The following is a 23,121-nucleotide window of genomic DNA, read 5'->3' on the forward strand; positions in this document are numbered from 1 at the left end:
CTTCAGCCATTTAGGCCCTAAACTCTGAAATTCTCTTCTTTAACCTCTCACCTCTACACCTCTCTTTCCTCCTTTTAACACCCTGCTCTAAAATCTACCTCTTTGACCAAACATTGAATCACTCTTTCTAATATCTTCTTCTTTGGCTCAGTGTCAATTTTTATCTGATTAAGTTCTTGTGAAGCGCCTAAAGGTGTTGTTGTGGGCCACTTAGATTTTTGACAGGTAAATGATAACTCATCCCTTATGCAATAGCTAAAAAAAAATGTGTTAAAGAACCTACCACAAAACCGATATTGAATTTTTTAACACAATTAGAAGGCAGTTCAATATTTCTCCTGTCCAGTTCTCTCCCTTTATACCTCCTGTCCTGAGGGTGGCAGCTGATACTGGGGTATGATTTGTCAGCTCTTTTGGTATCTTGTCCCAAATGGCTGTTCATGCACGAAGCTGGAGAATGAGTCTCAGCAGGTTATTCAACTGTAAAGACATCATTGTTGAGCCTTAAAACTGCACACATGAACTTTCCAGCAGGAGTTACTTGATAGCAATTAGAAGCATGAACCCTGGCCGATTATATCATCTTTGTCCGGGGTACTGACAATTATAAAGTGCTACTGACGGCCTGACAGAGAGACCAGTTAAACTCTGTGCGGTGGTAATTGAACATGAGACCTTCCTCATTGGTATACTCACACCATTTTCCACAGATTGTAGAGTGAAGCTTGTTTTAAATATTAACTTCAGATAATTTAGTCATTTGATGGAATTGAGAAATCATAGGTACAGTAGGGTAACTTGATATTTGGTCCACTACCAGATTATGATGACTTGGATCGAATGTTGCCAGCATTTAATTGGTCTCTCTGTCAGGCCGTCAGTGTCACTTTATAATTGTCAGTACCCTGGACAAAGGTGGTATAATCGGCCAGGTTTCATGCTTCTAATTGCTATCATGTAACTCCTGCTGCAAAGTTCATGTGTGCGGTGGGAAAGTTATTGGAAGGGATTCTGAGAGACAGGATTTATATGCATTTGGAAAGGCAAGGTCTGATTAGGGATAGTCAGCATGGCTTTGTGCGTGGGAAATCATGTCTCACAAATTTGATTGAGTTTTTCGAGGTGGTGACCAAGAGGATTGACCAGGGCAGGGCGATGGACGTTGTCTACATGGACTTTAGCAAGGCCTTTGACAAAGTCCCGCATGGTAGGCTGGTCCAGAAAGTTTGAACACATGGGATCCAGGGTGAGCTAGAAAATTGGATACAAAATTGGCTTGGTGATAGGAGGCAGAGTGTGGTAGTGGAGGGTTGTTTTTCAGATTGGAGGCCGGTGACCAGTGGTGTGCCGCAGGGATCGGTGCTGGGCCCTCTGTTGTTTGTGATATATATTAATGACTTGGATGTGAATGTAAGGGGCATGATTAGTAAATTTGCAGATGACACCAAAATTGGTGGTATGGTGGACAGTGAAGAAGGTTGTCGAAGGTTACACCAGGATATAGATAAACTGGGAAAGAGGGCAAGGGATTGGCAAATGGAATTTAATGCAGACAGGTGCATTTTGGGAAGTTAAACCAGGGCAGGACATATACAATGAATGGCAGGGCCCTGGAGAGTGTTGTTGAGCAGAGAGACCTTGGGGTGCAAGTGCATAGTTCCCTGAAAGTGGCAACACAGGTAGACAGGGTGGTGAAGAAGGCGCATAGCATGTTTGCCTTCATCAGCCGAGGCATTGAGTACAAGAGTTGGGACGTCATGTTACAGTTGTACATAATGTTGGTTAGGCCGCATTTGGAGTACTGTGTGCAGTTCTGGTCGCCGCACTGCAGGAAAGATGTGATTAAGCTAGAAAGAGTACAGAAAAGATTCACAAGGATGTTGCCTGGTTTGGAGGACTTGAGTTATAAAGAGAGATTGGATAGGCTGGGTCTGTTTTCCCTGGAGCGAAGGAGGCTGAGAGGGGACATAATTGAGGTATATAAAATTACGACAGGCATAGACAGGGTAGATAGCCAGAGTCTGTTTCCCATGGTAGGGGTGACTAAAACTAGAGGGCATAGATTTAAGGTGAGAGGGAGGAGGTTTAAAGGGGATCAAAAGGGTAAATTTTTCACACAAAGAATAGTGGGTATCTGGAATGAGCTGCCTGAGGAGGTGGTGGAGGCAGGAACAGTAGCAACATTTAAGAGGCATCTGGACAGGTACTTGAATGAGCAAGGCATAGAGGGATACGGAATTAATGCAGGCGGGTGGGATTAGTATAGATAGGCATTATGGTCGGCATGGACGGGGTGGGCCGAAGGGCCTGTTTCTATGCTGTACGACTCTATGACTCTATGAAACCACAAGCTGGGCTTAGTTTACAGTGGCATTAATTTGGAGCAATTAGGCCAAATATACTGGTCGCAAAATTAGGCTCCAAAATGTGTGTAGTTTTGATGCTACAGGCACTGTTTTGGTACCAATATGTCATATGTGCTGCCCGTGCACACTTCTGGCATTGTCTGTGTCAAATCCATCTTGGTGAGGAAGTATGAAGAGTAGGCAGATTGTTAAGTCAGTCAGTGTGTAATGTTGATTTGACGCCAGCACTGCTATTTTTAATCTTGCTGCTCCAGCTAATGCCCTCTCTTAAATATGCACAACATGAACAACGTGTTCAGCAGCAGGAAGACCCCCCCACCAGCACTATTTAAAGTGATCATCAACTACTTTCAGGTAAGTTGCTGATTAATCTCTACTGGCTCTATTTCCGGAGTGGTTAAAGTTAGTGAAGTTGAAAGGGAATGGTGCTACATGTGGAAAAGGCCTTGGTTCTGACTTCAACGGCTCTGGTCCGGCCACTTGCTCCCAATCATGGGATGCTATACTTACCATTCTCATTGGCAAGATAGAGAGATGGCGCCGAGGCAGCAAAGAAGAAGACAAGGTGCTCGGAGAGGGAGGAGGGGGAGAAGGGCTCTCTGCAGGAGACCTTATTCAGCTAGGATCTTCTGTGAGCATTTCTGTTGCCTCCACCCCAGCCAAGAGCAGTGTGTGCATTGTCTGCACTTTACGAAGGAGATGCTCGCAGAACTCTGCTACCTCTTGAAACCAGACCAGCAGCCTCAGAGCGGGTGATGGCGCTGCCAGTGACTGTGAATGTGATCATGGCCCTGAATTTCTTTGTATCGGGATCCTTCCCGGGCTGGAGAAGGTGACGTATCTAACATCTCCCTGTTTGCCATCCATTGCTGCAGAGAGGTGACAGAGGCCCTTTATGCCATGAGAGGGGAGTTCATTGTGGTGTCTCTGACCAGGGAGAAGCAGGCAGAGCATGCATGTGGCTTTGACAGGAAAGCGGGCTTCCCCATGGAGCAGTGTGCCACCAACTGCACACATGTGGTTTTTTAGGCTCTGCATCTAAGGGCTGAATTGAGTGAGGCTGTTTGGAGTGGGAATGGAGGTGTGGGGGGGCCGGAGAATAGCATTGCACTTGGCTGCCCAGAAACCCGATATTGTTATACCGGTTCCAGATTTAGTCAGCAGTGGGAAAGCACCAAGGCTGAAGGACTGCCATTTTAATTGTAGAACAGTTACAATACTTACAATACATTAGCATGTAATTGAAAGTGATTTAATGGGGGTCTTGGGATTAAGTGCATGATGGGCAGCCCTCATGTGCCTTCGGATTCCCGGCCATTGAAAGGTGGCGGCACCAAGACGAGGCCTCAGTGCCACAACAGGAAGGCAGCCATAATCAGCACTAGATATGGGAAGAGGGGAGAGTGGGGGCCATTGTTGACCTGCATTGTTGTGCGCTCTGCACCGAGAGGTTTGGTCTCGGGTGGTCTGCACGGGGGGCCATACTGTTGGGTGAGAGGGTTGGATAGCCATATTATCGGGTGAGAGGGCTGGCTCTCAGTAAGGGGGGGCACTGAGGATCATTAGCGAGGAAGCAAGAGGAGTAGCAAAGGCAAAGATGCCACGGCAACTTCATCACTGTAAGGACGTGTTTTGGAGGCCTACTGATCACTTGGTGTGGGTCTTATATGCCCTGTTTTTGTGCACTTCTATGGTGTGATGCAGCACCTCCGATGGAGGGAGGGCCAAGAGGCAGTTGCGCCTGCCTGTGAAGCTCCACAACGAGAGCAACAGCAGCCGGCCAAAAGGGGACTACCTGTGCCAGAGAGAGTACTGGACTCGAATCAGCTCCCTCCAAATGTCTGAGCGGCATTGTCAGTAATGAATACAGCTCTCCAAGGAGGCCGTCACCATCTTAAGTGCCCTGCGACAGCACAAGTTGCAACCTATGGAATTTGGTGGTCACCCTGTGCCTGTGGCCTTGAAGATCAGCATCGAGCAGGCCATTCGGCTGCTGAAGATGAGATTCTGTTGCCTGGCTCAATCGGGTGGAACCCTGCACTATGCCCCAGTGAGGGTCTCATGTATCTTGGTGGTCTGCTGTGCTCTGCACAATCTAGCACTGCAGAGGGGGCGACCTTGCCTGAAGAGGACATGATTGATCGCCACTCCTCAACCGACGATGGGGATGGTGATGAGCAGGCAGCACTGGCTGTTGAACCCCTTGCACCAGAGGCCAAGCACATTGAGTGATGGGCCAGGGAGGCAAGAGACAGTCTCATACTTACTGCTTCCAGCCACCATAACGCCTCTCCTGTGCAGAGTTTGCAAGTTCTCCCTGTGACCGTGTGGGTTTCCGTCGGGTGCTCCGGTTTCCTCTCACAGCTAAAGACTTGCAGGTTGATAGGTAAATTGGCCATTGTAAATTGCCCCTGGTGTAGGTAGATGGTAGGAGAATAGTGGGGATGTGGTAGGGAATATGGGATTAAATGTAGGATTAGTAGAAATGGGTGGTTGTTGGTCAGCACAGACTCGGTGGGCCGAAGGGCCTGTTTCAGTGCTGTATCTCTAAATAAATAAATCAATCAATCAATAAAGACTCAATGCATTCAGACTGTCACTTCCATGCTTTTGTGTTCCGTGCCTAGGGCCCAGTTTAACCACGTGCTATGGCCCATGTGAGACGCTTACTAAAGGAGGGTTGTGCCTATGCTGGCAGCCGCTAAGGGTGAAGTGTGGAGCTGCTGGCCAATCAGCTTGGGGGGCGTGGAGTATTGTGCAGTGGGGCAGTTGGGCCGTGGGGGGGCCCTCCGTGGGGCATAGGGTGCCCAATCAGGAAGGTCCTCCCTCCCCCCAGCCTGCAAGAGGGCCACCAGGTTTTATCCTGGTGGCATTCTGGGGGCTTTTTCCGCCTGGCTGTAGAGGCAGTGGGAGGAGGCCTTTAAGTGGCAGTTCAGTGGCCACTTAAGGGCCTTGACTGGCCTGGGGTGGGCAGGCCGTTTCTCACCTCTGCCGCCCCACGTAAAATTGCAGCGGAGGTGACAAGGCGTTGGGAATGGTACCCCCGCCTCCCACTCAATTTTTCGGCACATCCCCCCCACCCACCGCCCGCCACCATCCCGCTCATTGTGGGGCTGTAAAATTCCGGCCCAACAGTCCGTTGTTTCTTCTCTACTTGAGCCACTACATCAAACCAGAAGGTGGGTGCTGGGCGATAAGGGTTATCACCTGGCGCATAACTCCGCTCTGCAACCCAAGCACATGCAGCCAACATGCATACAATGAGAGCCATACTGCCACACAGAATACCACAGAACTGAAGCAATTGTTACCTGGACTGTTCTGAGGAACCCTCCAGTATTGCTGGAGTTTGTGCCTGATTCATGGTGGTCTGCTGTATCCTCCACAACCTGGCTATCAAGAGGGCACAGCCTTTGCCACCAGGGATAAGGCAAGCAGTTGCGGAGTAGCAGGAGGAGGAAGAGGAGGAGCTGGAGGAAAGGAGTAGGCAACCATCACATCCGCTTTCCACTGAACACAACCCCAATTCCCCATTGTACAACAGTTCCATACCTTACCATGCCTCTGTTACAGACCATCACAGTGTCCTTTTGGCGACAATGCTGAAATAAAAGTGACCACAAAATAACAATTCCAAACTAACTTTAACCAACTAAGCATGAAATAGTTCATACAAAAGTCCACAAAACACCCTTGTGCTTCCCCTTAGTACCTTTGTCTGACCTAGTGCTCCTATGTAGTGCTACCCCATGTGGCTGCAGCACAGCTGACTTTCAGTGAAGTAGACTGCAGATGGCCTTGCAGCCCAGAAGGCTTGGCTTCGAACTGAACCACTTCGGCATCAGTGGCAGCAGTTGGGCTGGCTGGCTGACCGACAACTGCAGGGACAGTGGTGGAGGGCCAGTTGTGGGTGCACGAATGCTGTCATCCTGAGAGAGGAGATCAGGCTCATGCCTCATGGAGCCATAGCGATTTCCCCCGGGCTGTCGCTCAGCAATTCTTGTAAGCTGCTAGAGCACAGATGATGGACTGCTATGAGAGCCTGAAAGCACCTTTGAACACTGGTATCCACAGCCATGATGACAGCAACCTGAGCCTGCATGGCAACAAGCTGAGACTTCATGACCTCAGTCTGAGCTTCCACTGCAGCACTCAGGCATTGGATGTCTTCTGCTTGTGCTGTAATGGAAGCTGAGACATTGGCCATCAGAGGCTGCATCATGGTCGGGTGTGCAATTGCGCTGATGGAGTTGCCCACCACTTCCATGCTGGAAAGGATGGGCTCCAAGTTCTGCACAAATTCCTCTGCCAAGTTGGAGCCAGACTCCTCCATGCTCCTTGACAGTGACAAAAGGCTCTCAGGCAGGCCTGCCAGTGCAGCAAGCATTACCTTGTGCATGCCCATCAGCCTTTTCTGTATGCCACCCCATCAAAGTCCTTATCTGTGCCTTCTGCAGTTGAACACGTGTGTGACCTCGCCCTCTGGGGAACTGGCGCCTGCACTATCCTTTTCCCCTACCTTGGTTGCAGCCCACTTGTGTCCAGTGTGCAGGTCCAGCCTCTATGCTGCCCTTTAAAGTACGAGTGGTGTCAGTATCTGAGCCGGTGGCTGCAAGCATGAGATCGAGTGACATCAGTTTCTTGTTCCTCTTGAATTTCAAGCTCCCACAACAGTGCTTGACCAGGTGGGTATCTGAAAGGAGAACGGTACAAGGGTTGGGTTGGGCAGAAGGAATAGGGACAGCAAGATCTGTTTACACCATCTGCAGCTTGTAAATCAGAAGAGATTGTGGGATGATGGGGAAGTAGGATTTGAGAAGGCGGAATAGGTAGGAACATACCATCATCCTCCACAGTTGCAGGCCAGCAGCAGGCCAAGGCCTGAGTCTTGGCTGCTCCAATAATGGCCAGCACCTTCTCCTCCAAGGGGTGAGGACATGCAGCCATGCCTGTCCCCTGCAGTTAGGTGCTGCTGCATCTGATTATGGGCCACCTGGTCATTATCAGAGAGGGAAGTGTGACAGTGAGTGTGGTGCAATGTGTGTGGCTGACGTGGCTGACATGGTTGAATAGCAGGCAGTGTGCACAAGCTGTGAGATGAGTGTGAGGCTTGTAGCAGTGCTAGGTGTGTGAGGATGAGGTAAGGTTATGAAATTTAAGTATGAATTGTGCTTGATGGAGATTGCTGGTTGGTGAGTGAAAGGCGTGGGGGGAAAGGCGTGGTTCGTATAGGCAAGGGAACCAAAGATTATTGGGGGTGGATGGGAGTGTGGAATTCGAGACACACAGATCAGCCATGATCTTATTGAATGGTGAGTGGTGGAGCAGGCTAGAGGGGCTGAATGGCCTACTTCTGCTCCTAATTCGTATGTTCATATGTTCGAATGGAGCAGTGTGTGAGGCCAGTGGTTCATTTATAAGGATATGGTATGTGAAGATGCATTCACATACCTTGACCACTCGTATGAGGTCATTGAACTTTTTGCGGAACTGCATCTACATCCTCAGAGTTAGACTGCTGGAATTGACCACTATGATTATTTGCTCCCATTGCCTTTATAGTGTCTGACTGGAGGGCCTCCTGACTCCCTGCAGGAAGGGGATCTCTCTCTCTCCTCCTGACCACCTCCTGCACCGAGGCCTCCAGTGCTGCAGCAGAAAACTTTGGGATACACCCTCTGGCCTGTTGCGCCATTTCCACTCCTCTTTCTGTTTATAAACTCTTCTTCAACCAGTTCCAGCATCTCCTGCAGCCAGAATGCACCTTGATTTAAAAGGCTACGGACTGGCTTTAAGTGGTGCTAGCCTCACACGAATTTGCAGCCCTTGCGGAGGCGTGCAGTTACTCAGCAGCATGTTTAAGTGCTGGTCTGTACACTGCTGTCACTTAAATTAGCAGGCAGCACAAAATTTCCATGCTGCCTGCATTGCAACGAACGAGTGCAGGTTAATTGCGCATTGGGATCCCTGCGCTTGTTATCGAGCCTTATCTATTTCCCTCCTTCTGTGTTATAGATGTTAGAGCCCAACCCAGTTTCTGAAATGCAGCATAACCATGACACAGTGGAACATATCTACATGTGAGATGATAGAACATATTAGTCTGTGAGCAACAGGAGTATAGCAGATCACTAGATGATGTTGGAAAATGAATATGCCAGATAGCAAGTGTAGGGCTGTTTTGCAATTGTGGTGTCATTAGTAGACTGTGTTATATCATTAATGCAATAAAGACATTTTGGATTCCCACAGCTCCTACCATCTGTTATCATAAGGGAAGCAGCATGTATAATTCTTTAATCTTTCAATTTTTTTTCCTGCATGTACATTCTGATGAAGAGCTTCTTAAATATTGCAGAGCAATGTATGCCACATAATAAATGCCTCGATTTTAAATTCTTATTCCCATGTTCAAATCCCTTCATGGCTTTGCTCCTCCCTATTTCTGTAAACTCTTCCAGCCCTACAACCCTCCAACTCTGTTCCTCCAACTCTGGCCTCTTGTCCATTGCCCACTTTCTACATCCCACCATTGGTGGCCATGCCTTCAGCTGACTGGGCCCTAAGCTCTGGAATTCCCTCCCTAAAACTCTCTGCCTCTCTGCCTCTCTACCTCTCTCTCCTCCTTTAAGACACTCCTTAAAAACTCCTGGACTTAGCTTTCGGTCACCTGCCCTAATGTCTCCTCCTCTGACTCGGAATCAACTTTTGTCTGATTACGCTCTTGTGAAGCACCTTGGGGCATTTTATTACATTAAAAGTGTTATATAAATGAAAGTTGTTGTTTTAACACATGTCTATTTATTAGCGCTCTTTCAGATAATATGAATAATAGCACAGATCTTTTTCCTTTATGTTCAATCAGGGTGATCTATGAGGTAACCGAAGAGCTCTATAAATCAAGTCTCTAAATTGATTTCTTGAGTCTCACAAGTAACATTTATTTCATTTGTAAAACAGTCAGTGAAGAGTAGGGCTGTCATTTTAGAGTTTTCAATGCAGCTGCCACTTTGCAATGATTTGGACTGAATATTATAACATAAAAACAATCTATGCTGAGAATAGGTCATTAGCTTTGGGCTAGTTTTGAATTTACTATTCAGTAATTGAATAGGAAAGTGATGCTACAATTTAAACAGTATAACACATGATTGATGAAACTGGCTTTGTGAGATGCTTAACTACGATATTGCCCCTTATCCTAATGGTATTCTATTTATACAGCTGGTAACTGGTTTATTTAGTGTTCAGGCATTTTTTAAAATGAAGAACATTAAAGGGATTGAAAGACCTATGAAATTTGTGAATAAAGGAAATGTAAAGATATGAAGAACCTGCCTTTTATTCAGATACATCACTGAGATGGAATATGGGGTAGCTACATGCCATTATGCAGTTCATGTGGTATTGGGATTATAGGCGATGATATTGAGTATATCTTGTCAAGAGATTGTTGATTCATACTTGATAGATTTAGTTTTTTTATGACATTGTCAAATGTTATTTCAGCTGTTCATTGTTGGTGCCCTTGTTTAAATTTGATTTTTCTTTTGCTTGTGACAGCAGCAATGAAAAATGTGGTCATGTAGTATACTTTGTAATTGTTGAAAATAGTCTTGGGAGAAAGTGGTATCCCACACGTCATTACACTGTTCCTGAGGCCAAACCTGTTGTGTAACCTTTGATTATAAACACACACAAGTATAATACAAGATGTCTGAGGTCGAAAAAGTGGAGCTTTCAAACATTTTATGCGGCAATGGGGCTTATTTTCTGTTCAAATACAATATTGCAGACCACCGCCATAGAAAATTACTAAGACACTTTGGCTTGTTCTTTCTGCAATTTTTGCATTAATTCAATTCAATGTAAATTAAACTTGCATTTGCACAATGAAATTTATGTTTTAAAGTATTTACCAGCTGAAGGAATCATTACTTAAAATTATTTTTGGAACTTTAAAGTCATTTGGGTTATTTCAGTATTGCATTTGTCGAATATAATTTTTAAAAATTTGTTCTGTTGTATTGATTTGAATCCACTGTTCTACCAGTAATTGATATTTAATTCAGATTTAGTTCTCTGAGTCAATCTGAGAGCATTGGTTATATAAAGAGAATTTAATTCAGTGCTGAGGTAATATAAGATGAGCAGACATCACGACATGATGTAAGTGCTAGCCAATGGAAACTCTTAAAAATAGTCAGCAGGGTGGCATAGAGTCATGGAATCATGACAAAAGCTGCCAGATCTGCAGGAGCTTTCTAATCATGTTTCCACCAGAATATTCACATATTATCGTCCGACAATTTAACTATTTACGAAGTTTTACGAAGTGTAAGTATAAACTAGCTATATGGACAATTAAACATCAATTGAACTGTGGGCATACGTTGTGGGAGACTATGGCCCAGAATTTCCTGGAAAGTTTTGGTATAGGTAAAGCATGAATGTTGTGTTGCACTAATTTTTAACTGAGGGAAATTGCGCATTAATGAGTTACGTTGATTTTAAGCAGAAACACGTGAATTTCCTTGATTGTTTTTGGTACTTCCAAGGGTGAACCCCTCTGCTGCTTATTTACAGCTGCCGCTCAAGTTCCAAAACCTGGAGCTCAAGCTGCTTCAGTACTAGTAAGGTTTTATTAATAATTCTAAGCTGCTTTAATGTTGGTAAGGTTTTTTTTTTGCAGTAGCAATGGATCAACTAATAAATACAGGAATGGCAGGGTTGCTTCAACCTTGAGTGTGCACCTCCTGTGCTATGTGGGAGCTCCAGGATGCATCCCATATCCTGAAAAACCATTTGTGCAGGAAGTGTCGTCAATTCAAGCAGCTTGAGCTCCAGGTTTTGGAACTTGAGTGGCAGCTGGCAACGCTGTGGTGCATTCATGAGGATGAGAGCTACGTGGATAGCATGTTTCTAGATGTTGTCACTCCACAGCTTAAGAGTATGCAGGGAGAGAGGGAATGGGTGACCACCAGACAGTCTAAAAGAATCAGGCAGGTAGTGCAGGAGACCACTGAGTGCATCTCACTGTCCAACAGGTATTCAGTTCCGAATACTGAGGAAAATGATGCTTCACCTGGGGAGTGCAGCCAGAGCCAAGGCCATGGCACCACGGGTGGCTCAGCTGCACAGGGGGTATAGGGAAGACTGGAAGAGCCATAGTGATAGGTGATTCAATAGTCAGGGAACAGACAGGCGTTTCTGTGGCTGCAGACATGAATCCAGGATGGTGTGTTGCCTCCCTGGTGCCAGGGTCAAGGATGTCACTGAGTGGTTGTAGAGCATCCTGAAGGGGGAGGGCAAACAGCCAGCAGTCGTGGTCCACATCGGAACCAAAGACATAGGTAGAAAGAGGGATGTGGTCCTGCAGTCAGAATTTAGGGAGCTAGGTAAGAAGCGAGCAAGCAGGACCTCAAAAGTAGTAATCTCCAGATTACTCCCAGTGCCACGTGCAAGTGAGCATAGGATAGAAGGATAAGACAGATGAATGCATGGCTGGAAAGATGATGCAGGAGGGAGGGCTTCAGATTCCTGGGACATTGGGACCGGCTTGGGGGAGATGGGACCTGTACAGGCCAGACGGGTTGCACCTGAACAGAGCCGGGACTGAGTTCCTTGCGGGGCATTTTGCTAGTGCTGTTGGGGAGGACTAAACTAGTTTGGCAGGGGGATGGGGACCTGAGGGTAGACTTAGCTGGAACAAAATCGGAAATTAAAATGGAAGGCGGAAAATTAATGGATGAGTCTGGACGACAGAGGAAACGAGGGTTAGAAAATAAAAAAAAAGTTTGGCAGTGCTCAAGGGTATCTATTTCAATGCAAGGAGTATAGCAAATAAAACAGATGAGCTGAGGGCACAGACAGGCATGTGGCAGTATGATATCACAGTTATTACAGAAACATGGCTTAAGGACGGACAGGAATGGTAGCTCAACGTTCCTGGTTACAGGGTTTTCAGATGCGATGGGGAGGGGGATAAGAAAGGAGGGGGAGTGGCAATTTTAGTCAAGGAAACTATTACAGCTGTGAGGAGGGATGATATGTTGGAAGGTTCATCAAATGAGGCCATATGGATTGAGCTAAGGAACAAAAGAGGGGCAATCACACTGCTGGGAGTGTACTATAGACCCCCAAACAGTCAGAGGGAGTTAGAAGAACAGATATGTAGGCAAATCTCTGAGAAGTGCAAGAACAATAGGTAGGGGATTTTAATTACCCCAATATTAACTGGGATAGTTCTAGTGTGAAAGCAATTGAGGGAGCAGAATTCTTGAGGTGCATTCAGGAGAACTCTTTTGCCCAGTATGTAGCAAGTCCAACAAGAGAGGGCGCAGTTTTAGACTTAATTTTAGGAAATGAAGATGGGCAGGTGGAAGGAGTAGCAGTAGGAGGGCATTTTAGCGGTGGTGATCATAATTCAGTCAGTCTTAACATAATTGATTGAATTTTTTGAGGAGGTGACTAAGTGTGTAGATGAGGGTAAAGCAGTTGATGTAGTCTACATGGACTTCAATAAGGCTTTTGATAAGGTCCCGCATGGGAGACTGGTCAAGTAGTTAAGAGCCCATGGGATCCAGGGCAATTTGGCAAATTGGATCCAAAATTGGCTTAGTGGCAGGAGGCAGAGGGTGATGGTCGAGAGTTGTTTTTGCAATTGGAAGCCTGTGACCAGTGGTGTACCGCAGGGATCGGTGCTGGGGTCCTTGCTGTTTGTAGGGACATTAATGATTTAGATGTGAATATAGGAGGTATGATCAGTAAGTTCGCAGGACACGAAAATTGGTGGTGTCCTAAATAGTGAGGAGGAAAGCCTTAGATTACAGGATGATTTGGGGTGGCGCAGTGGTTAGTACCACAGCCTCACAGCTCCAGCGACCCGGGTTCAGTTCTGGGTACTGCTCGTGCGGAGTTTGCAAGTTCTCCCTGTGACCGCGTGGGTTTCGACCAGGTGCGCCGGTTTCCTCCGACAGCGAAGGACTTGCAGGTTGATAGGTAAATTGCCTCTAGTGTAGGTAGGTGGTAGGGAATATAGGATTAGTGTAGGATTAGTATAAATGGGTGGTTGTTGGTTGGCACAGACTCGGTGGGCCAAAGGGCCTGTTTCAGTGCTGTATCTCTAAATAAAATAAATAAATATAGATGGGCTGGTAAGATGGGCGGAGCAGTGGCAAATGGGATTTAATCCTGAGAAGTGTGGGGTGATGCATTTTGGGAGGACTAACAAGGCAAGGGAATATACAATGGATGGTAGGACCCGAGGAATTACAGAGGGTCAGAGGCACCTTGGTGTACTTGTTCATCGATCACCGAAGGCAGCAGTACAGGTAGATAAGGTGGTTAGGAAGGCATATGGTATACTTGCCTTTATTATCCGAGGTATAGAATATAAGAGCAGGGAGGTTATGATGGAGCTGTATAAAACGCGAGTTAGGCCAAAGCTGGAGTACTGTGTACAGTTCTGATCGCCACACTATGGGAAGGATGTGATTGTACTGGAGAGAGTGCAGAGGAGATTCACCAGGATGTTGCCTGGGCTGGAGCATTTCAGCTATGAAGAGAGATTGGATGGGCTTGGGTTGTTTTCCTTCGAGCAGAGAAGGCTGAGGGGGGAACCTGATTGAAGTATACAAAATTATGAGGGGCATAGATAGGAAGAAACTTTTTCCCTTAGCGGAGGTGTCAATAACCAGGCAGCATAGATTTAAGGTAAGGGGCAGGAGGTTCAGAGGGAATTTGAGGAAAAGTTTTTTCACCCAGAGGGTGGTTGGAATCTGGAACACACTGCCTGAAGGGGTGGTGTGTCTTGCAGGAACCCTCATAACATTTAAGAAGTATTTAGATGAGCACTTGAATCGCCATAGCATACAAGGCTATGGGCCAAGTGCTGGAAAATGGGATTAGAATAGACAGACTTGATGGCTGGTGCAGACACGGTGGGACAAATGGCCTGTTTCTGTGCTGTATAACTCTATGACTCTGTGACTCTATGATTATGGAAAAGCACAGAGATAGAACAGGAGTTAGAGTTCTCAATTGGGGCAAGACCAATTTTACTAAGTTGAGGAGTGATTTAGTGAAAGTAGACTGGAAACAGCTACCTGAAGGTAAATCAGTGTCAGAACAGTGGGAGGCTTTCAAAGGGGAGATTCAAGGGGTTCAGGATAACCATGTTCCCACAAAGAAAAAGGGTGAGTCGGCCAAATCTAGAGCCCCATAGATGTCAAGGAACCTACAGGGTAAGATAAGGCAGAAAAGGAAAGCATATGTCTGACACCGAGAACTCAATACTACAGAAAGCTGAGAGCAGTATAGAATGTAGAGGGGTGAAATCAAAAAGGAAATTAGGGAAGCAAAGAGAGGGCATGATAGAATATTGGTAAGCAAAATCAAGGTGAACCCAAAGATGTTTATCAATACATTAAGAGTAAGAGGATAACTAAGGGGAGAGTAGGGCCCATAAAAGACCAAAAAGGTAATCTATGTGTCGGAGCAGAAGATATTGGTATAGGTCTTAATGAATATTTTGAATCTGTCTTCACAAAAGAGGGGGATGATGCAGATATTGTGGTTAATGAGGAAGTGTATGAAGTATTGGATGTGATAAACATAGGGAGAGAGGAAGTATTAATGGGATTAGCATCCTTGAAAGTTGATAAATCACCAGGGCCAGATGAAATGTATCCTAGGCTGTTAAAAGAAGCAAGAGAGGAAATAGCAAAGGGTCTGACCACCATTTTCCAGTCCTCGCTGGATACAGGTGTGGTGCCGGAGGATTGGAGAATTGCTAACGTTGTACCTCTGTTTAAAAAAGGAGCGAAGGATAGACCAAATAATTACAGGCCAGTCAGTCTAACCTCAGTAGTGGGCAAATTATTGGAATCTATTTTGAGAGACAGGATAAACTGTCATATAGAAAGGCGCAGGTTAATCAAGGATAGTCAGCATGGCTTTGTTAAGGGAAGATCTTGTTTGACCAACTTGATCGAAATTTTTGAAGAAGTAACAAGGAAGATAGATGAGCATAGTGCAGTTGATGTGGTGTATAGTAATGATTTGGAAGTAAATGTAGGGGGCATGATCAAGAAGTTTGCGGACGACACAAAGATTGGCTGTTTGGTAGAGAGCAAGGAGGATAGCTGTAGGCTGCAGGAAGATATTGATGGTCTGGTCAGACGGGCAGAAAAGTGGCAAATGGAATTCAACTTGGAGAAGTGTGAGGTAATGCATCTGGGGAGGTCAAACGAGGCAAAGGAATACACAATTCATGGGAAAATACTGAGAAGTGTAAAGGAAGTAAGGGACCTTGGAGTGAAAGTCCACAGATCCCTGAAGGTAGCAGGACAGCTCGATAAGGTGGTTAAGAAGGCATGTGGAATCCTTTCCTTTATTAGCCGAGGTATAGAATACAAGAGAAGGGAGGTTATGCTGGAACTGTATAATTCATTGGTTAGGCCACAATTTGAGTACTGTGTGCAGTTCTGATCACTTCATTACAGAAAGGATGTAATTGCACTAGAGAGGGTACAGAGGAGATTTACGAGGATGTTGCCAGGACTGGAAAAATGCAGCTATGAGGAAATATTGGATAGGCTGGGGTTGTTCTCCTTGGAACAGAGAAGGCTGAGGGGAGATCTGATTAAATGTACAAAATTTTAAGGGGCCTGGATAGAGTGGAGGTGAAGGGTCTATTCACCTTAGCAGAGAGGTCAGTGACAAGGGGGCATAGATTTAAAGTGATTGGTAGAAAAATTAGAGGGGAGATGAGGAAAAACTTTTTCACCCAGAGGGTGATGATGGTCTGGAACTCACTGCCTGAAAGGCTAGTTGAGGCAGAGACCCTCAACTCATTCAAAAGGAATCTGGATCTGCACCTCAAGTGCCGTAATCTACAGGGCTATGGACCAAATGTTGGAAGGTGGGATTAGAATAGATGGATTGTTTTTCGGCTGGCACAGACATGATGGGCCAAGTGGCCTCTTTCTGTACCTTAAAATTTCTGTGATTTATAATTTTCCGTCAGTCAGTTAAGGGTAATTTGGAAAGCATTTGGCTGTTTAAACATTATTAAACTTACAGTTTAACTGTACACAAATGATGGATTCATGACAAAGGAGGTTTAGCCTTTGTCCGAGGTTTATGGCTAAGGAGAAGGCTGTAAAATGCAGGACCAAGCTCATTCAGGACTTTAAAGTTATGTACCTATTCTGGGTAAACATCTGAACAAGCTCCTAAGAAGATTGTCACAGACTTGCTAAATTTCTCACTTCTGTAATGTGTACCTTCTGTCAATACACTGGGATGAGTAAAAATTATGACGGCAAGGTTATGTCACTTAGTAAACAGTGAAACACTTCCCCAAGTTATTTCGGCCTTCAGGTTAAATGTGACAATAAAAAATAAATCATGGTAAGTAAACAGTATTCAGTGGTCCAAACCCATTAATTCTTTTGACAATACTGTGTATTTTGTTTCAAACCTATCTTTAGAGATGGTAATAATAGCAACCTAATATTTATTGTCTGAAATACAAACACATTAAAAGTCACTTTATACAATTTAATACTTAAATGAAGAGTGTTGGGAGGCATTGATTGTAAAACCATAAAGCAATTTGCAGAAATTATTTAGCTCTGTTTTTGCACAGTGATGATACACACTTGCTGATAAAAAGCGTTTTCGCATGATTAGAGAAGAAAATAGGAGACACACAGGCAAAAGAAACTGACGGACTTTGTGAGTTAAGGAAACACTGTCAGCTTTAGAAGACATGCCAGTTGATTTTTATCCTTTTTTGCAGTTGAGCAAAAGAGTGTGTTTTTGTTACAAGCAGTTTTTTTCAGAAGTCTTATCTGGAGGTCCTGAGGCATCACACTCAACCGTAAATGGAAATTCATTGCTGGAAATTGATATATCTTGAGGCAATTTCAATGACATTAGGCAAAGAAGATCTAAGAAACAGCGGATGTGCCTATAGTTTTACCTGCACTACATGGATTTTTGCTGCCCCTTTGCACTACACACATGATTAGTAGCAACCACACATTATGTCCCTGTTCAATGACATGGCTTCAGACTGATGGTGGGTTAAAGGTTATACACATAAGCTGGAAGCCTGGGAAGTCAAACTACAGAATTTAAAAACTGTTGACAGCTTTCATTAGTTAGTTTTTTTCCCCAGGAGATTGCTTTTCATAATTAACAGCTCACATAAGAGACAGTTCCCATTCAACTGCTACATGTTTCCGTTCGTTGACTTTGACAGAGTGACTGAGAGTGTTTGATGTATAGTTTTACCTTACCAATTACTGCCTTAGTCTAGGCACTGCTATCCATTGACATCCTTATGGAAGACACTTGGAAATGAGGATTAACTGTTGTAGTATTTCTGAAAACTTGAATGTGCGGGGGGATATGATCTGTAAGAGGCCGTGCCAAGAATAGTCACAGTAGTCCCATAAAGGTGACAGTGTAGCTTTAATTGGTCGATTGGGAAACATTGTTCAGAATGAGCTACAGCCTCAATAATGGTTTGTGTACCTTTTGACTCCTTAACTTCATATGGTCAGCATTATATACCTAACCTCCTTAAATACATTTCATCTATTTCTACATGCGTTCCTGGATTAATCTCCAAGGCCTTTGAAATAGATCTAAAGTGTCAAGCTTATCTAAAACTTAATAAGTATGTGCTTAATGATTCAACTGATGAAAGAAAGAATTAAATTAATATAGAAGAAGCTTATGTATCTGGAATGCTTTCATCCATATTAACACATTGACCATATGAAATTAACCTATTGCATTATAGGTGTCTCAGTATAGTTCAGACTATTCAAATTACAAGGAAATAAATGCTCAGTTGCTACCAATTGTGTCCTAAGATTATAACTTGCCATTGTTATCATACATACATGCTTTTTACAAATCAACACAACTGGGAATGCTTTCCTGATTAATCCAAGTGTCTCATTTTAAAGATGTTGCATTTTGACCTTTCCTCATCTTTCCTTCAAAGTATCTTTCTCCATGGATGCATGCATTTACTCTGGATGTGATCTCACTTCCCTAATCAAGTGATCTTCTTAAAAGAGTGTGTACTGCTTTTGTAATTGAAATAATTATCAAAATGTCCATCTCTATTGTTTTAGTGCGGGCTGTTTCATCTCGCATTTGGAAAGTATTTCATTTCACTGTACTTGGTTTTGATCAATCTGAGTGTGTGTGTGTACATATATATATCTCAATTATAAAAACCAGGAGCAGCTGTACTTGGAAGACATTCAGTGGTATCTGTTTAATGGGAGTTCAATATTTAGCATTTTTAAATTAACTATATTCTTACAAAATACGTAACAGTGTTTAGAGAAACAAAAACATTTTCAAAAAGGCAAGTTGAATGACCTTACAAACGATTTGGTGCATTTCACCTATATAAGCTACTACTTAAACAGGTAGAAAACCTGAGGTGATGGACTACTGAGAAACCATGGCAGATATTCATAACAAAAGGCAAGCAGCTCTGCAATTGAATGATAAAATGTGTGACAATAATGGAAATCGGTATATATTTCTCCATTACGTCATGGTTGTCAGACTGTTTAACTGTGCATTACTCTGACCAAAGCCTCTTAGTTGTATGCTGCTTGTCTAGTGAATTCATGGTTGTAACCTCTAATACTGGGCATTGTAAGACATGCTTGTCCACCTTAATTAATTTTAGTTGTCACTATAGTAACCTCTGCAATGAATGAGGGAGCTAACCAACAATGATATAAAGCAAAATGCTTTACAAATCAGTCTGTCATCCATTCTTTGCTATTTATTTTTTTATTTTTAGGCACAGACAACAATGGCAGAGAGTGGAAAAGAAGATTTGTCTCAAGAAACCATCATTGCACCAAACAACCCCAGTCAAGCCTGGGTAAGGGGCCCACCAGCCTCTCAGAATTCATTCCTACCTGGCAGGATTTCTTCTGGCACTTCAGCAGCAGCTTCTTTCTTCATCAGGTATTTGATTGTTTCATTCAAATCGCTGGAAAAGAATAATCAAAATTAAACATTTTCAGTCCAACCTTGATTTGTCATCATGATTATTCACAAAAAAAATACTTCAGGAACAAAATAACTTAAATCGGCAAAAGATTTGCAGGAACGGCAGATATTGGTTAAACTTTTGGGATTGATTTTAAGGTAATAATTATACTATCAGATAATTTGATATATTTTATTTCTCTTTCCCCTCATTTTGTACATTATTTTTCTCTTGTTTCCCTAGGGGAGATCTTGATTTTGAGGTCAACAGCAGTGAATATCAGCAGAGGTGTAAAGCAGGCTCCCGACTCACTATCACCCGTTTTGTTTGTCCCCTTCTCTCCCACCATACACTATTCCCCAACTGACTGACAAAACCACATGCTACCAGACCTCTGGTTCAAGCTTCTTATGAGTCTGCTGGGTGTGTCACAGCAATGCTAGACTACTCTGATTTTCATTCCATTTTTGTTCTGCTAGGAACAGCTTCTTTTCTCTGCTGAGTAGCTGGTTGAGATCTGTGGTGCATGTAGGAAGATGGGAATTTCTACTGGCACACTTTGGGAACTGTAGGTCCAAAGATAGCTGTTTCTCCCAAACATCCTGCACTTACCACATGTCATGCCTCAAGTTACTCATATACTGTAAACCAAAGTATTAATTTCTGAAAAAAATCTAATATGTATTTGTATGAATCAACACTATTAGTTTTCACTATCTTCCTAGGGAGCCTGTTCCATAGAGTGACCACAGTGTATATGAAATCATTGGGAAAACCAAAACCCTCTTCACTGGGCTGAATTTTCATTCCGGGGTCGGGAAGCCAATGCCTGGAACATTTCCGAGTCCCGACCCTTCACCGCGTCAGTGTTAGTGATGCAATGCAATTTTCAAAGTGTCAGCTACTAATTGGCCCAGAGCCGAGCACGGCACCCAATTAGCAGCGTCGGGTGCAGGCAGAAGATGGGAGCAAAAGGCAAACAGCAGCCATGACTCAGCTTGCCATTCATTGCCTTTGAAAATGGATGAGCAGCAAAAGCAAAGGGTCAGTGGTGGTTTGGGCAGCTGTCCCCGGGCGACCCCACATTTTTCTGTTGCCTCCGTCGAGGCCCTGATCGAACCTGTGGTGAACAGGAGAGCTGTACTCTTCCCTCCATCTGGAAGAAGAGCACCAGCCAGCCAGACCAAGCAGGCATGGCTAGAGGCGGCCATGGATGCCGGCAGCCTCACATTCCTCCTGAGAGTACGAACACTCTCTCCTCACAAAATCAAGCCTCTCGGCTCTAGAGATAGCAACTCTAAGCAACAGAGTTCAAAGTAGAGGCCTGCTACCTGACCCGAACCCGATGGGACCTGATGACATGTGTCGGGTTTGGGCTGGGTAGGGCCCATCTTCTGGCGCCGGCTTTCGGGCTTGGATCGGGTTGGGCCGAGTCCAGATTGAGTCGGGTCGGGTCGGGCCAGACAAACAGGGTAAGTGCTCTGCTGATAAGTAATAAAAATGAAAAATCTTACCTGAGCTGGGAGTCCGGGACGCAACTGAGTCTGCGCAGTGAGCGGTTGACGTCACCATGACGTCTCGTGCATGCACTGCGGCTTCTTACAGGTTCGATGTCAGGAACATAAGTAAAGGGATGGTCAGGTCGGGCTTGGGTCGGGCTGATTAGTGGCGGGTTCGGGTCGGGTCGGGCTCGGGGCAAAATCGGAGGGACTCGGGCCGGGTCGGGCTCGGGCCCGCTGTGGTTTGGTTGGGTTTGGGTCAGGTTCTTTTTCTCGACCTAAAGCAGGCCTCTAGTTCAAATCTCCCCTTTTATACAACTTTTTCACATTGCAGTCCTGAGCAGTAATGGCTCCCCGCTGGGTTCCCAGCAGCTATCCTTAAATGTGTCCCTGACCCTCTGTGTTCCCTGTGCTTGCCATTTGAAAATTGCTAATGGCTGCTCCCCATACTCCTAACCAGCTCCACAACGAACTCAACAAGCAATTAATTGGAGGCGTGTGGGTTGCCGGCTCCCCGCTTCCTGCCGGCCCTTTTGAAAATCTAATCACGTCACTGATGCGTCGGGAACCAGTGACGCCTTCCGAGTGCATGACTTTCCAGGCTTGCCTGCACCCGAACTCTCCCCCATGGGCGATTGAAAATTCAGCCCACTGTGTGCCAGTGGGTCTGTGCTTTAATCCATTTATAATCTAAATCACTCTACTTCAGTGAAATATGTAAAATATTACCATTTCTGACATGACAAAACCTGCCAATTTATTTTCTTTATTTCAAATATAAATTTTGGAGGACAGATGGTGGGTAGGATAATGTTCATCAGGTCGAACAAATTCTCCTCTGCAGGCCTGCTAGTCTTTTGCCCTCACTCAGAATGACATTGAAACCTTATTCAGTTTAGGTCCATTAAGAAGAATCCACCACTATGTGAGGAAAAATGCTTCACAAGTAATGCTTATTGCTATGAACTGAAATAAAAAGAAATGATACATTGACTCTAGGCAGTTGTTACTGTCATGATATAAATTGACTATCTTTGCCATGTGGGTCAGTCAAAACAATGTATATATCTCAGTTAATGTCCAATGTCAGAGATAATGGATTCAAACATGTTTTGTGTAAAAGCTTTTGCTACAGTGACTACACTACGCAATTTGTATACTTTTAAGTTCACAAAAGAATGTATTTCTCAGTGTTCTGGACATCTCATGGATTCAGTAGTGTTGTGCTATGGCCTCCTGCATTTTTGTGGTAACCCTTTATTTGGAGGACGAGTTATGTTTCTATTACACTCACAATTCCAATTTCATGCTGGATTCAGCCTCTGATTCCATGTCGGTGCATCTTTCTGGGTGAGGCTGGTTTTGCTGGCCAGTTGCACTAGTGTTAAGGGGTGGCTCCAAAGCTCTGCCCCTTTGTGCTTGCTGCCACTACATTCATCCAGATTTCTTGTATTTCGAATGGTCTATGGTAATGATACCAGCTATATTTTAATAATGCCTGTGAGATTTGCTTTATAGGCAGCTTTCTCCACAAACTTCAAAAATAGTTAAAAGTAATCAGAAACAGATTTTTAAAAATGTGTTTACCAAAGCGATCAACTTATTGGCTTCAGAGGTTGAATGTCCAATGCAGAGAGGCTCGATTAAAGTTATAACGATATTACCTGTGTCAACAAATTCTGCAAGTAGATGATTTTGAAATAAGAAATTATGAATTATGCTGGAACAGCAGCTATAACATCTTCACTAGCTTGTCCCTTGTGGGTTTGGAAGATGCTGTCAAAGAAGCCTTGGCAAGTTCCTGCAGTGTATTTTCTAGTTGGTACACGCAGCAACCACGGTGATGGAGGGAGTGAATATTTAAGGTACATCAATTGCCCATTAATCACCACACAAAGCTAAGTCTAGTAATTAACAGCTTAAGTACCCTTCAAATGGCATTGTCAGCTCAGACTTTCAGCAACTTTATGGGCAATATGTTTTCAACCCTAAATGTGCATGAACAAATCTAACTAACAGGACACACTGTGGCCGAGATTTTAACTGGATGATGGGGGTCTCGACTGCTGGCAAAAACGTTGGCGAGAGACCCGCATTGCCTCCTCTGGGGAAAGCCAGCCAGATTATGTGCCAATTAGGTACTTAAATGGACAGCAGTGGGCCTTCTCTGGGATCATGGACCTTGGCGGTGGAAGTCCCACTTGCTGAGAGCTGT

General features: G+C 44.5%; 1 protein-coding gene across 2 annotated transcripts in view; it reads left to right on the forward strand.

Annotated features, from left to right (window-relative positions):
• Nucleotides 1-23,121, forward strand: part of kif26ab (kinesin family member 26Ab) — a 232,924-nt gene that overhangs the window by 94,651 nt on the left and 115,152 nt on the right. For both annotated transcript variants that reach the window (XM_068039023.1, XM_068039024.1), the window contains exon 4: nt 19,213-19,382. In XM_068039023.1, the coding sequence (XP_067895124.1) occupies nt 19,213-19,382 (170 nt within the window). The remainder of the gene's footprint in view (nt 1-19,212; nt 19,383-23,121) is intronic.

This window comes from Heterodontus francisci, chromosome 9, assembly GCF_036365525.1.
Source record: "Heterodontus francisci isolate sHetFra1 chromosome 9, sHetFra1.hap1, whole genome shotgun sequence".
NCBI classification, from domain to species: Eukaryota; Metazoa; Chordata; class Chondrichthyes; order Heterodontiformes; family Heterodontidae; genus Heterodontus; species Heterodontus francisci.